The 14,135-nt window shown below is 70.0% G+C and overlaps 1 protein-coding gene across 8 annotated transcripts in view; it reads right to left on the bottom strand.

Annotated features, from left to right (window-relative positions):
* BRSK2 (BR serine/threonine kinase 2) overlaps positions 1–14,135 on the bottom strand; it is a 41,236-nt gene that overhangs the window by 1,171 nt on the left and 25,930 nt on the right. For 3 of the 8 annotated variants that reach the window (XM_037146292.2, XM_037146291.2, XM_037146290.2), the window contains exons 6-19: positions 13,776–13,809; positions 13,575–13,643; positions 13,336–13,482; positions 12,120–12,151; positions 11,668–11,832; positions 11,477–11,574; positions 11,240–11,390; positions 8,310–8,370; positions 7,452–7,659; positions 6,917–6,965; positions 3,830–3,953; positions 2,700–2,880; positions 2,537–2,626; positions 659–706 (exon numbers count right to left, since the gene is read on the bottom strand). In XM_037146292.2, coding sequence (XP_037002187.1) covers positions 659–706; positions 2,537–2,626; positions 2,700–2,880; positions 3,830–3,953; positions 6,917–6,965; positions 7,452–7,659; positions 8,310–8,370; positions 11,240–11,390; positions 11,477–11,574; positions 11,668–11,832; positions 12,120–12,151; positions 13,336–13,482; positions 13,575–13,643; positions 13,776–13,809 — 1,457 coding nt within the window. Of the gene's footprint in view, positions 1–658; positions 707–2,277; positions 2,373–2,536; positions 2,627–2,699; positions 2,881–3,829; positions 3,954–6,916; positions 6,966–7,451; positions 7,660–8,309; positions 8,371–9,844; positions 9,911–11,239; positions 11,391–11,476; positions 11,575–11,667; positions 11,833–12,119; positions 12,152–13,335; positions 13,483–13,574; positions 13,644–13,775; positions 13,810–14,135 lie in introns of all 8 variants that reach the window. The other 5 variants (XM_053658077.1, XM_053658075.1, XR_008390229.1 and 2 more) reach the window with 4 other exon arrangements.

The raw sequence follows: 14,135 nt of genomic DNA on the forward strand, positions 1-14,135 counted from the left end.
GACAGAGCCATGAGGACAAGGCCCAGCAGGACTCTGGGACCGATGGCTGGCTCTTTGCACAAGTCCATGGGCCTGCCGCCCTCCTCCCCTGGCCAGCCCAGGCTCGCAGTGTGGACACAGCAGACAGACGGATGGATGGATGGATGGGTGGATGGATGGGTGGACAAGCATGGACAGCTGGGTGTGGGATGGCCAGGGGCAGGCAGCCCAAGTGGGGAATGTCCTGAGGTCGGGAGGAGGGAGCTCCCGTCCCTGCGCCTGAGCCCTCCCTGAGCTTGGAGCTGAGGGCCGCCTCTCTCCGCTGGCAAGTGGGGAGGGGAGGCCTGCGTGGCCCGGGGAGCTCTCGGGTCTCTGCAGGAGCAGCCCCGCACCCCTGCAGTGCACACAGGGCCTGAGGCCGTCTGGGCCCAGATTGGAGTCCACTTTGACCAGGCCAGAGCCTGCACAGGTGACCCTCCCTGGCCCGCCCTGGCCTTGGGGCTGCCTGTGGCTGCCCTTGGGGTGGGTGACAGGCTGCTCTGGCAGAGGTGGGCTGCTGGGCGTGCCGTGTGTCCACAGAGACCCCAGGACAGCCCCGGGGTGGCGGGGGCGGCGCCCCGCAGGGAGCAGGTGCAGGTGGGGGGAGAGGCCGGGCCCCCGGGGCGGCAAGGGTTCTTACCGCACTTGGAAAGCCTCCCCGTCACCGCCTCCACACAGCTAGTGGGGTCTGGAGCACAGAATGGAGAGAGGAGGGACATGTGTGAAACAGGCTTCCCGCCAGGGCCTTAGCTGGGCGCCTGGGTGGGGCCGGGCCCTGGGGTGGGAGGGGCTCAGGATGCAGGCATCCAGTGTGGAGTGGGGTGCCCCTGGGTGCCCCGGGCCTGCCTGGCCCTCCTCTCCTCTGTCCGGCCCTGGGTCCAGGACACACCCTCTGGAGCCGGGAGGCCCGGGCCTCTGGCTGTGGTCTAGGCTGGCCTCCTGTGTGTCCGCCCTGCCAGTGAGCAGGCCCTTGTCCTGACCCTCCCACCTGGTGCCGGGCCTGAGAGTGTGGCCCTGGCTGCGGGGGGGGGGCAAGGCTGGGGAGGGCTGCTCCCTTGGGGCTCGACTTGGGGAGCACCAGGTCTCCTGGCCTGGTACAACTGTCCCTCCTTCCACCTCCAATGGTGACTCTGGGACTGAGCTCGGTAGACACGAGACTCCAGTGTGGGAGGGCGGCTGGGGGTGGGGTCCCAGGTCGGGGTCCCCAACACAGAACTCACTGACGGAGGGCAAGGGAGGTGGCGGGCACCGCAGCGGGTACCTGGGAGTCTCCGAGGACATGGGTTTGGGCCCAGAGCTAACCGGGCAAGGGCCGACCACGCTTCGGGTGACCGCAGGCACGGACGTGCTGGCCCGCCCCCCTCCCCAGTTGGGCTCCGTGCCTCCCTGGCCTCAGTTTCCCCGTTAGCACTGCCCCGTCCTTGGTGGAAATGACTTGCCTGCCCCTGCCCCCATGGCAGGTGGGGTGGGGCCCACAGCCTGGGTGACAGGGTGAAGTGGGTGTCATGTGGCAAGACAGACGATGGGATGAGGATGGCAAGGTGGACGCGCGGGCCAGCCTGGCCTCCAGGACCCACAGAGAGGGGACGGGGACCCGGCGGGGGAGGGCGGGGGCCACCGAGAGGCAGGACCTGGGCCAGGCACTGACTCCCCAGACCCCACACCTCAGGACAGGTCCCAGCACCATGCCACGCCCCAGCGCCCCGTGGACGGGCCCTGCGTGCCCTCCCTGACGGACGGTGGCCCGTGCCAGCCCCCGCCACGGGCTCCCCCACACCCTCGTTGGTCACTGGGCACCAGGCCCCTTGGGCTCCTGAGCCTCCGGGTGGCCCCTTTTCCTGGGTGGCTTCTCCAGACCCAGTTAGGGAGCCCCTGCTTTGGCTGGACCTCGGGCCCCTCTGTCCTGCTCGAGGCCAGTCACTGGTCCCTCTTCGTGGGGAGGGTGGGCAGGCAGCAAGCAGCCCCACCTCTTGTCCACTGGTGCAGGCACCAGGGCTACAGCCTTGGAGGGCACAGCGCAGCGGGCCCCGTGGGGCCAGGGCTCCCCCAGAGCCCGCTCTGGCTAGGGGCCCAGGGCCAGCCCTCCCTGTGTCCGTAGACTCTGCCTGGGTTCGGGGCCTGTGCAGCCTGTCCAGGGCCAGGAGCTGGCCGCCGGCTGTGGGAGCGGGCACAGGGCGCCCTTCCCAGGGCCAGCCCGGCTCCTGCCAGGGGCCTGATCACAGCCCCCTCCCTGCCCCAGCGGCAGGGCCGACACCTTACCTGCCCGTGTCAGAGGCTACTCTCGTAGCTGGTGGCCACCTTCTGGCCTTTAAGCCCAGCACCCCAGCTCAGTCCTGGCGCTGGTGGGGGTGGTTCTACAGTGGACAAGAGGCGCCTTTCAGTGCGGTGTGCTGGGCGCTACCTCCCTGGGCACATAGCCGGGGCTGGCCCACTGCCTCGCAGGGGCCCTGCTCCCTGGGGGCGGCGCTCGGGGCAGAGGGGCGCGTGGCGGGCCGGCCTGGGGCTAAGCCCTGCTCACCTGATGAGTGCTGGGCGGGGGGCTGGTCGTGTGCGCTCAGCAGCTGCGTCTGGATGGTCTCCACCACCCTCTTGAAGCGGCGGCTCGGGCCTGGGGGGGCAGCGGGATGAGCCCTGGCAGGCCGGCTGGAGCCGGCGCCCGTGCCCCTAGCCCAGCGGCTCACCTGACAGGAGCGTGAACGTGACGGAGTAGATGCCGTTCTCCTTGTGTGCGGCCCCGCCCTCGGTGTAGGTGATGTCCACCTGGAACTTGACCGGTTTCTGGAAGACGGCCGGGCCCCCCGTCGCCTTGTACTCGGCCCGGAAGCTGGTCTGGGAGATGACGCTGTGGCCGAGGCTGGGGATCTGGGGGCGGCAGCTCGGGGTGAGCGGGGCCCGGCCCCCGCCACGGTGTCCTCTCGACCCGGGGCCCACGGGGCAGACCCGCCCTGCACGGTCAGTGAAACCCACCCAGGGAGGCCACAGCCAGCAGCACCCACAGGGGTCTGGTCACGGGAGCTGGGACCAGGCCTGACCCAGGCCCCCGGGGACGGAGCCTTCTCAGAGGGGACCCCCACAGATTAGCTGTGAGGACGGAGGGCTGGGCTGAAGCCCACACCAGCCCCGAGCACAGGCCCCCCGAGGCTGGGGCACAGGGCCAACCACGAGGCGGCCCCCAGGGCCCTGCTGCCTCCCGGCCGCTGCAGTCAGCGCCCGGCCGGCCCCTCTGCGCGTCCACAGCCGCGCAGGAAACTGGCCCCAACGACCCAGCAAGCAGCGTCCCGTCACCGTGACTCCCGGGACAGGGCCCTCCACCCCGGAGGGCACAGCACTTGGGCTTGGAAGGGCCAGCCCAGGTTGGGCAGCAGAGGGCAGTGGCTGAGTCTCTGTCACTCAGCGGGGGAATTCTCTGTCCCAGGAGCACCGGGAAGGGCCTGGGGGGCGGAGGCGGGGGGACAGAGGCCCAGACCCCGAGCCCCGGGGGACAGAGCAGGGTGAAGGAGGCCAAAGGGGCCAGGGTACCACCCTGCCTGGTGCTGGGCTCTCCGGGCTCCTGAAGACAAATGGTGGGGGAGCCCCCACCTGTTCTCACAGCCCTCAGGGGGCCGGGGCTGCAGCCGGGGTGGGCAGCTCGTGGAGCCCACCTGCACTTCGGCCGGTCTCCAGGACGGGTCACCGCCCCCAAGGCCCGGCGCAGCCCCACCAGGGCCTGTTCACAGAGCCGGTCCCTTGGGCCAGGGCCAGCGGGGGGGGGGGGGGGGGGGGGCCTCGTCAAGGTGGGGGGGACCCCATCTGGGCTGGGCTGGAGGCTCACCGACAGGAACGCATGCACGATGTCGGCCTTGATGGAGCTCAGAGGCTTGTCCTTGATGACGACGAAGACCTGCTCCTCCTTCTCCAGGCTGATGAAGTTCCCGAACCAGGACTTCTTGGCCAGCCTGGGGGTGGGCAGGGGGCTGCTCACACCTGCCCCCTGGCCTATGATCCCCGGCCCGACCATGACCCCACCCCCCGACCGCCACCTGCATCCGCCCTGGACTCCGACACCCCCTGCTCACCGACTCTGCAGCCCCATGGCCAGTCCCACGGCCCCGGGGCCTCACGCCCACTCTCCCCTGGCCGGGCCCAGGCAGCGCCCACTGGAGCCCCAGCAGGAAGGGGAGGAGAGTGTCCCCTGACCCCCCAGCCTCGCCCCTACATGGTAAATTCTCTGCCCCCTGGGGTACTGGGTCGGCAGCCGTCCCCCAGCCACCCTGAGGACAGTGCCCCCACCCAGGGCCAAGGGGAGCGGGGAGCGAGGGGGGTGGGGAATGGGGGTGGCTATTGACAGCTGAGACCTGGTGCAGAACAGTCCCCTAGGCCACCCTCTGTCTCCATCCTCAGGGCCGGGTGGCCACCCAGCTGCCTGTCTCCCACTGCCCCAGCTCAGGCCACCTCGTGGGACTTGGAGTCCCACCAGACCCAGGGGCCAGCTACCCCGCAGGGCAGGGCCACACCCCAGAGCTGGCAGCGCCTTCCAGCCGGCCCCTTACACCACTGTGCTCAGGGCTTCCATTTGGTCATCGCGCCGACCCCGTCTCTGTGTCCTGGGTCTGGGGCCCCCCTGGAGGTAGAGCCTTCCCCCGCAGCGACCGCCCACACAGTGTGCGACAGACCCCGCCAGCCCCCCGCCTCCTGGTTCCCTCCAGGACGGCCCTCCTGGGGCCCAAGCAGGGCCAGTGGCTGCTGTCTGACCAGAAGAAATGGGGAAAGTGGATGCCATCTCCAAGATCTGGTCACAAGACTGCGACTCGCCTCTTGCTGGCTGGTGTCCCGCCTTCTGGTGGGGCAGACTGATGGGTAAGAGACCCACGCAGACCCGAATCCTGCCCACTGCAGTCCTGCTCCTGGGCCGTTGGGACGGCCGCACTCAGGCCTCCCTGAAGCAGAGCCCAGTCGACCACAGAGACTGGAGGGCGAGCGGGCACCGCGTCACACTGGGCCAGGTTGGAGCCTTTTGTCACGCAGCTATCCATTGCTGGCTGACACACCCTGTTGCCTTCCGGCCGCCTCCCTTGCAGCTATGGTGTGGACGCACAACCAGGGCACCGCCCGCTGGCCAGAGCCAGGATCAGCAGCAGCAGCAGCCAGGCCCGGCATCCTGCCTCGCGGTGGTGGCGGGTGCCCCGCGATGCTCTGTGCTGGCCTGGGGTGTGGCTAGTGGTCACCTGGCTGAGTGACATCTCCCCTCACCCTGCCCGTACCCAGAGCTGCTCCTGGGCCACCACGACAAGTGACCGAGCCGCCTGCCAATAAAGGCCCATCTTCTGTCAGCCTGGCCAGCGATCCCGACACAAGACACGGACGGCAACAAGTTGCGGGCCTGGCGCGTCACCTGGCCACCTCCTCCCCCTGCCTGGCGTCTGTCGGCTCATCTGCCCTGTCCCTGAGGGAGGGCCCTGGCCCAGCGGACCGGTGCCACCCCCAGGCTGTGCTGGGGCCTGGGGCCCGCAGCTCGGGCCCTGCCCGCTCCTCTCTTGAAGGGGACAGATGGAAACTGCCGCCGGCCCCCAGTGGCCTGGCATCTGGCAGGATCGGTCCCCTGGCTGACACAGCCCGGCTGAGCCAGAAAGGCTGGTGGAGGGCGTGTGGGCACAGGCCTGTGACGGCGACCCCAGGTGCCACCCTGGCCTGTCTGTGCCAGTGTGGGTGTTGCTTCTTAGAGACGTCCTGCGGGCGTAACGGTCGGCGAGTCTGGGTGGAGCTGATGGCCGTCAGTGGGCCTTGTCCACTCAGCAGCCGGCCTCCAGAGTGTGGGTGGAGTTTCCCTGAGGAGGGGGACCTCCCCCCGAGACAGTGACGCGACAGCCACCCGAGGTCCCCCCCGCCAGCCTGCACACCGCCTCCAGCCGCGGAGCCCAATCTCAGCCCCGCCGCACGCGCCTGTGCCCGCTCCGTCCTGGTTTTCACGGTGACCCCAATGGACACAGGGCCCCTGGCAGCTGCAGGCCCATCCTGCGCGGGAGGAGGTGCCAGGGGTGACGCTGCCCCCAGCTCCCAGGGCCACTGCACCTGCTTGTTGCCCCCAGGCCCTCCGGCCAGGACTGGATGAGAAGGAGGGGCTGCCGCTGCTGGCCACCGCGGGCCCTGGTGCGTGGTGGGGAACTCCTCTGAGACGTCTGGCCGCTCTGCGGCCAGCACCTTCGGGAAACCCTGCCCGGCAGCAGGGACTGGAGGCTGAAGGTCGCCCCACAGGGCTGCAGAGCCCGCTGCCCACGCCGCCGCCTGGGCCGGGGTCCCCGCCTCTCCTTCGCACAGTCGGCCCGGCTGCCTTCGCTGCCCACGTGAGGTCGAGGCGATGGCCCGGCCAGTCCCCGCACCCTACCCTGTGTCCGCACCGTGGATGGGAGCTGGGGAAGGTAGGACTCTCCAGCCTCACAGCAGACACTGTGTGAGGGACACCCCCACGTCCAGACCGTCTGGAGGGCGCAGCCCGCTGCCCGTCATCACGGCCCCCACGCCCTCTCGTGGGATGAGATCCGAGGGCTCGAGCTGCCCCCAGCCTAGGCCACCGACGACCCCGCACGTCAGCCACCTTCCAGGCTCTGCTCTGCCCCGCGCAGCCAGCCCGGCCGGCCCGGGGGCCTCTCCACACCCAGCTGTCGGTGGGAGTGGGAGTGGGAGTGGGAGTGGGCCAGGCCCCGCAGGCTGCCGCGTGTGCAGGCTGCGCTCAGCCACACAGGCCATGGCCTCGGAGTAGACCAGACTGTCCCCAGGACGGCTGTCCCCCACGCAGGCCGCTCCCTGCCTGGTGACTCAGAGATGCGGCGGGGGTCCCCTACAGCCTCCCCTGTGCCCTCAACGTCCCAGCACCCGGAGGGTGCAGACAGCCCCCAGACAACCCTCAGGCAGGGCCACTCACTCAGGGGACGACTCCGGGGTCAGGTTGGACATCTCCTCTGGCGTTGGAACTGCGAGCACAGAAGCAACAGGACGAGAAGGTGTGGTGACCATCCTGACCTCCGGGCTGAAACCTCCCCTGCCCACTCTGGCCTTCACCCCAGCAGCTGGCAGGGGCCCCATGCCCCGCCCCTCGGTGGTGCTGTGGGCCCCGACGGCCGGGCTGTGCCTGCTGACCTGGCGCGCAGACAGGCTGCCTCCTCAACCCCGTGGATTTCCTGACCGTTGTGCCCACACCCGCCCCACAGCCACTTCTCCCTGGGCCTCGGGCAGCCCCCCCAAGGAGACCACTGGGCTGAAGAGGAGCTGGGGACCCAGGGGGCCCCCCAAGGTGGGGCGGGCAGGTCTGCACCACCCGGGCAGGACACACTTTGGGAAGGTGGGGGACATGCGGACACCTGGGGGTGCTGCCCAGGCCTGTGCCAGCTCAGTGGACATGGCCACCGTCAGTGCTTTGGGGGGGGTCCACCCGCCCCCAGGCCTGTCCCCGAGCTCACCTTGCAGTTTCCGGCGGTGGAAGCGGGGCGACCCCAGGAAGCTGTTCTTGATGGAGTTGAGCCGCGTTCTCCAGGGCACCCCTCCGACGCTGGGGCTGGACGGCGGCGTGGGGTTGGGCGTACCGGCCGGGCTCTCCTTGGGCGTGTGCACGGGTGTCCCCTTGGGGGTAGGGAGGGGACTACCCCTTGGAGAGGGGTGAGGGGTCACCTGTATGGTGGGGACAGATTTAGTGTTCGGTTCCGTCCCAGCGGGCGGGAGCCGGGTGGGGGCAGGCGGGGCAGCCAGCCCCGGGGCCGAGGCCAGCGGGGGGCCCAGGCCGCGGGGGCCCGGGGGCCGGGCCTGGGAGCCCGCCGGGAGCGGGGTGGACTTGGTGCCCTGCAGAGGCTTGTCGGTCAGCTTGGCCTTGCTCGGCAAGGTCTGGGTCTTGGGGTGGGGCCGCGGGGCGGCCTGTAGAGGGAGGACGTGTCCGGGCCGCGAGGCGCTCCGGCAAGCTTCAGGCTCCACGGAGGTGGCCAGGGTGCAGGCCACGAAGGGGAGCTCGGGGGGCGGGGGGGGCAGGACAAACTTCCTAGCAGGCTACAGGGCGGCACGGAGGGCAGGAGGGGCCCGCCACCCGCCCGTCCACCCGCCCCACCCCGCATGCATACACAGCACCAGGAAGACCCGTGGGCGCAGGCGGGGGGGGGGGCAGCGTTTGCCACGAAGGAAAACGGGGGACACACGAGAACACACACAGAACAGAACAAAGAACGTGCAGTTAGCAAGAGCAGCCAGAGCCCGTGGGGCGGCAGCAGCACACGCGGGCCCCCCTCCCGGGCGCCTTCTGCTTGGGAGCCGGCAGTGGGGGGCTCACTCACCCGGGGGCTGCTGAGGGGGCTGGTGGAGAGGCCGGAGGAGGCGCCGCTGATGGATCTGGACCTAGGGGCACAGGCGCCGAGCGGCGCTCAGTCGGGGCGGGCGGCGGGCTCCCGGCGCCTCTTCCCACAGGCACACTGCCCCGGAGGCCCGGGCCCCCCGCTGTCCCCACCCCGCCTCCCACCAGGCCCAGGGGGGCAGCCGGGGCTCCTGCCCACCACACTGCAGCTGCGGCCCGGGGCCCAAGCCAGCAGAGGGCCCTCTGCTGGGGCCTGCAGGGCACTCGGGTGGACAGAGGGAGGAGGGAGCCTGTGGACCGGGCCTGCCCACCACTCTCCAGCTGCCCTGAGCCCAGCCTGACCCCCAGACCAAGCTGGCCCAGGGCTGCCAGCCTGAGACCACGGTCCCCCCGCCCGGCCCAGGGCTGCCTGCAGCAGGCCAGCCCTCTGCCCTCTCCTCCCTCGCACCGTGGGCCTGGGCAGGGACTGTGGGGCTCTCCCACCGCTGGCTGCACTGGCCCGCAGACCTGGCCTGGGCACAGCCGGAGGGAGAATGCTGTGCCAGTGTGCCGGCTGAGACAGGCAGCGTACCCCGCAGGACAGACTCTGGGCCTACCGCACCCCTGTCCTCAGGGGAGGGAGACGGGACACAGCGTGCGCAGCCCCAGGCGGGGACACGAGAGTGAAGGACAGCCTGCCCAGCCAATCCCGGCCCGGCTTCAGCCTTGGGGAGCAGCAGAGCCAGGCTGGCCTGGCTCCCAGCCGCTCTGCCAACCCCGGCGGCCACAACCTTGCTACCACCCACTTCACACAGGCACAGAGGCCGAGACCCCTGCCCTGCCCTGGCCCCTGAGCCCAGCCTGCTCAGAGTCCGGCCTGGGCCCACAGTTCTGAGGCTGAGAGCAGAGCTGGGGGCCGGCAAGACCCTGCTGATGCCCCAGCAGCCACAGGCCGACTGGCACTCGCCCCCCATGAGCCAGCGTGAGCTTGTCGTTTTGCACAAGGAAGCGAAGGACAGCAAGGGAGGAAGGGGGCGGCCACCGTCTACACCCCAGAGACTGAGCCGCAACGGGCAACAGCCAAGGGGTGGTGGGGCAGGTGCCCAGGCAGGTGCAGGGTGGGGGCTCCGGGGGCCTGGGGGTGCAGAGACCCCTGCGACCGTCACAACACCTGCCACCAGCTCGGGGGCCTGCAGTGGGCTCGGGACAGTTGAGCTGCCTCTGGCTGTGGCTTCCACTGGGGCCCTAGTGGGCAGGAGGGCAGCTCCAGGACCCAGGTGCCAGCGCTGGACAGACGCCCAGGGGAGGTCAACCTGGGCCACTTCGAGGGTGGGCCAGAAGAGGCCCCACGCTTGCAGCCCCTCGAGGCCTGGGGCAGGGAGAGCACAGTGGGTCTCCCAGCCCCTCCGCCTCGCCCGGCAGCCCTGCTCCTCCGGGGCCTCAGCCTGGCCTGACCCAGCCCTTCCCCCGGCTTCTGGAAGGCTCCCTTGCCGAAGGGGAGAGGGCTGGGAGGCGGGGGCGGGTGGGCAAGGTGTGTACCTGTCTTCTGTGCGGAATTGGGGGTGGGCTTCAGCGATATCCAGGCTTTTACTGAACATAGCTTTACTACAGCGAGAACAAAGCGAGAGAACAGAGTTACTGCCGGAGCACCGCCAGGCGGCCCGGAGGCCAGACCTCCACCGGCTCCGAGCCGGCGGCCCACCCGGCCCCAGGCCGGGGCACACAGATGCCAGGGGATGTGGGCAGGGGGGCACCAGGGCCACAGATGCCAGGGTGGCCTGGCCAGCCTCGAGGGACACCCAGCACCCACCGCCAGCCCCAGGGACCAGGAGCTGCAGGGTCAGGAGGCCCGGGAGGAAAGGGCTGGTTCCCGTCACTGCACCCCAGCACCTGCGGCGGCCTGGCCCGGGCAACAGAACAGGAGCCCCCAGGGGCCCCCAAGCCCAGGCAGGTGGGACAGGCAGTGCACAGGGTGGCACAATGGCCCGGTTGGCACTCAGCCCTGGTGGAGTTCAGACGGGCCAGGCGGGGAACTGGCTGGGGAGTTGGAGCGTCCACCACAAGCAGGGCAGTGTGGCCAGGGCAGGAGTGCGGACCTCCCTCCGGCTCCTTCCCTTGGCCCACACCCCATGCCACAACAGGTCGGCAGTGGGCCCCAGAGGGCTGGGACCCCAGGCCAGGGGCCAGGCCAGCCTGGTTCCCCAGGGGGACAGACTGGAACCACTGGGGGCCACCGGCCCAGTTCCATCCCAACAGCGGCCCAGCTGCCTGCAATGCCCGTTTGCTGGCAAATTCCTCAGGAGGCCTGGCCGACCTGTGCACCCAGCTGAGGAGAGGTGGCCGGGGCTGCTGGACCCCCCCCCCCAAGGTGCTCCCCAGCCAGCGGAAGCCTCCATCTGGGCAAGAACACCACAGTGAGGAGGGAGGGACCCAGGGCTAGCTGTGGCTGTGGGGCCAGGACGCCTGGCCTTCCCCGGGGTCTGCTGGGACAGCCCGCACCTGCTCATCTCCCCCAGAACCCCACTTCCCTGCCCTGGCCCAGCCTCAGGTGAGCCCAACACAGGACCAGTGGGAAGCGGGGACAGGCCTGCTGGGCTCTCGCTCTAATCGACCAGGATCCAGCCCAGTCCACCCCTCGTCAGCTCGGCCCAGCCCACTCGGGTCCGGCCGGTCCAGTGCAGCCCAGCTCAGCCCAGTCTGGTCCTCTGTAGTCCAGCCTAGCCCAGTCCCGTCTGGGACGGCCCAACGCAGCCCTGCCCAACGAAGCAGAGCCCTGCCCAGGCCAGCCCAGCCGAGCTCGTGCGGCCCAGTGCAGCCAGCCCAGCCCCAGGGCCAGGGGGTGGGGGGCAGAGAGGGGTTAGGCCCAGCACGGCCATCGCTGAGGCGGCCAGGGCACCAGCCAAGCAGGCACCGGTTCCCCCCGCAGGCACGCACCTCTGGCCGTGCTGAGCCATCTCGATGGCCCTGCGCGCCGGGACCGGGGAGCCGCCGTCGGTCACACTGAGCACCTCCATGGACTTTCGCTCCGGCCGCCGCTTTCCATGCCGGTTCAGCATCGGGGAGTCCACACGCTTCCGGGGAGGGTCTGCGGGGCACAGGGGTCAGGCCAGCAGCCCCGGGTCTGGGCGGCGCGGGGAGGGGGGGGAGGGCGGCCTCCCAGGGGCCTTGTACCTATTTCGTTCCTGGGGGGCAGGTCCTCGTCCTCGTGGCTGGGGTACCTTTCCTTCCGGTCCAAGAGGAGGAAGTAGATCATCTTCTCCTGGTTCTCCCTGCAGGGGCGGAGGGCCCGGGGGGGCCCGCAGTGCGGTGAGCCCGGGCCAGCCTCGGCCCGCCCACCCCGCCCGAGGGGCCCCGGCGCGCACTCCTCGGACAGCAGGTCCTGCAGCAGCTTGTTGCGGTCTCGGAAGCAGCCCAGCGAGTGCATGCTGTCCAGCACGTCGGGGTCGAGGTCCTCCAGGCTGGGCAGCGAGCGGATCTGCACCTTGCGGGGGATGGGCTGCTCCGGCTCAGGCTCGTTCTTGCCCCCTCTGTGGATGACAGGGCGCCCCTAGTGGTCACTGGCCTCAGCCAGCTTGCGCCTCCTCCCCCAAGCCCGCCCCTGGGGGCCCTGAGCCCTGCTGCTCTCTCCCTGTCCCAGCCCCTGTGCGCCTCCTGAGTCCTGCTGTGCCCAGCGCAGGCTGGCCTGCTGGAACCCCTGAGCGCAGCCGGGACAGGCCTGTGCTGGGCCGGGTCCTCCCCCCACCTTCCCTGGCAGGCCCCCTGGGCTGCAGCAGCAGGCAGAGCAGGCGAGGGGGGGGCAGGAAAGGCTACTTACATATACCATATGTGTTTCTGAATGTGCTCTAGCTACAAGAGAGAGAAACAGGACGTTAGTATGGGGGGGCGGGGAGCCCACGTTAGGAGGCCAGAGGGAGCAGGAGCAGGGGGGCACGCAAAGGAGGGGGGACCACCACGGAGGAAGGTGGGAGTGCGAGAGAGCGGGAGGGGGGCCGGGGTGGCGGTGAAGGGAGGTTGAGGGTGCAGATGGAGGAGAGGGTGGGGGTGGAGGGTTCTGTGTTCTCAGCCCCCTGACTGTCTACCCCTCGGAAGGAGGAGGAGGAATGCCAGGGGGGGGGGGGCTGCAGGCAGGGGCGGGAGGCTGAGGAGAGCAGAGGGAAGCCCGGGCGGCCCGCCTGCGGGAGGGGTTGGGGCGGAGGCCCCCCTCCCCAGGAGATCTCCACCAGCCTGCTGACAGCCGGGTTGGGGAGGGCGGGAGAAGGTGGCCTCTTGGTCACCGGCCACCCTCGTCCTGGAGAGGCCAGCCCAGGGGGTCTTGCTGCCCTTGCACAGGGACCTAAACACCCTGGCCCCAGCTGCCCCTGACTAGGCTGCTGTCAGAAGTGGGGCTTTCCTCAACGCCCCGCCGCCCACAAGCCCCAGACCCAGGGCTGCTGCCCGGACCACGCCCGCTGACAGCTGGCCGGGAAGGGGTGGGGTAAGGCCGACCAGGCCCAGCCATCGCTCCACAATTGCCCCTGCAGGACCCAGGCCGCAGGTGCACATGCCCACTCACCTGTCTGCGCACACATTCACACCGGCACACCCTCACAGGGGCATGCATCTGTGCGTGGCCACACGCACCCACCACTGCACCCGCGCATGGGCGCGCACACCCACAAACCGTTCTCACGAGTGTGTCCAGAGCTGTGCATGCGCTCATGCACGTGTGCTCCCACAAACCCAAGCACATGTCCAAACAACCACAGGTTCACGCACATGCGCACTCGCGCCTGTCTGCGCACCCACACATACACTTGTACACAACCACATGTGCATGCATGTAGGCACACACCCACTCTCTCTGCGCACGCGCGCACAGCTGTCCGTGCACTCACGCTTGTGTACAGCACACACACCCGTGCACACTCGGGGTTCCCTGCACCACACTGGCAAGCGCAGGCCTCCCTGCCCAGAAAGGCGGCATGGAGGGGCCCGAAGTCTGGGCTGGCAGCGCAGGCCCGCACCCTCCGAGCCTCCGCGGCCGCACGCACCGTGAGGCGCCGCGCCGCGTCCACCTCGATCATGCCGCGCAGCAGGCTCTGGCAGTCCGGCGGGATGAAGTGCGGCATGTGGAACACGCCCCGCTTCACCTTTTCCAGCAACTGCCGCAGGTTGTCGTCGTCGAAGGGCAGCGCCCCCTGCAGGCAGGGAACAGGGTCACCGCGGGTGGGGTCTGGGGACCGGACAGAGACATGGGGTGAGGGGCGGGGCGTGGACAGGGTGCGCTCACCACCAAGAGCGCGAACAGGATCACCCCGCAGCTCCACACGTCCGCCTTGCGCCCGTCGTACTTCTCGCCCTGCGGAGGGCGGTGCGGTTAGCTTCGCAGGTAATGAGGGGCCCAGGCAGAGGGTCTCAGGACTGCCCGGGCGGGGGTGGGGGGCAGCCCCTGGGACAGGCAAGGTCTGATGCACGGAGTGACTATACTTACCCGGATCACCTCGGGGCAGGCATAGTGGGGGGACCTGGAGGCAAAAGCAGCGGTCAGGGCGCAGGCTCCAGACTCTGTCCGCGCAGCCAGGACCTCGGGGTGGCCCCAGGCCCACAGCAGGTGGACGCTGAAAGAGGGGCGCCTCCCCACTGCCCCGCATACATTGCCTGGGAAGGACACTCCCTTGCCGGGCCCTCAAGCCCACCAATAGCCTAAAGGGGCTTTGCGGTCACCCCACCCCCTACTCAGGGGCGAAGACAGACGTCCTTCGACGGGCCACGTGGGTGTACGGGAGTCACCTCCCAGCACCACCAATGAGCGGATAGAGCCCGTGCGGCTACCCGGGTGACCTGCAGCCCC

This window comes from Artibeus jamaicensis, unplaced genomic scaffold, assembly GCF_021234435.1.
Source record: "Artibeus jamaicensis isolate MK-2021 breed Jamaican fruit bat unplaced genomic scaffold, CSHL_Jam_final scaffold_537, whole genome shotgun sequence".
Taxonomy (NCBI): Eukaryota; Metazoa; Chordata; class Mammalia; order Chiroptera; family Phyllostomidae; genus Artibeus; species Artibeus jamaicensis.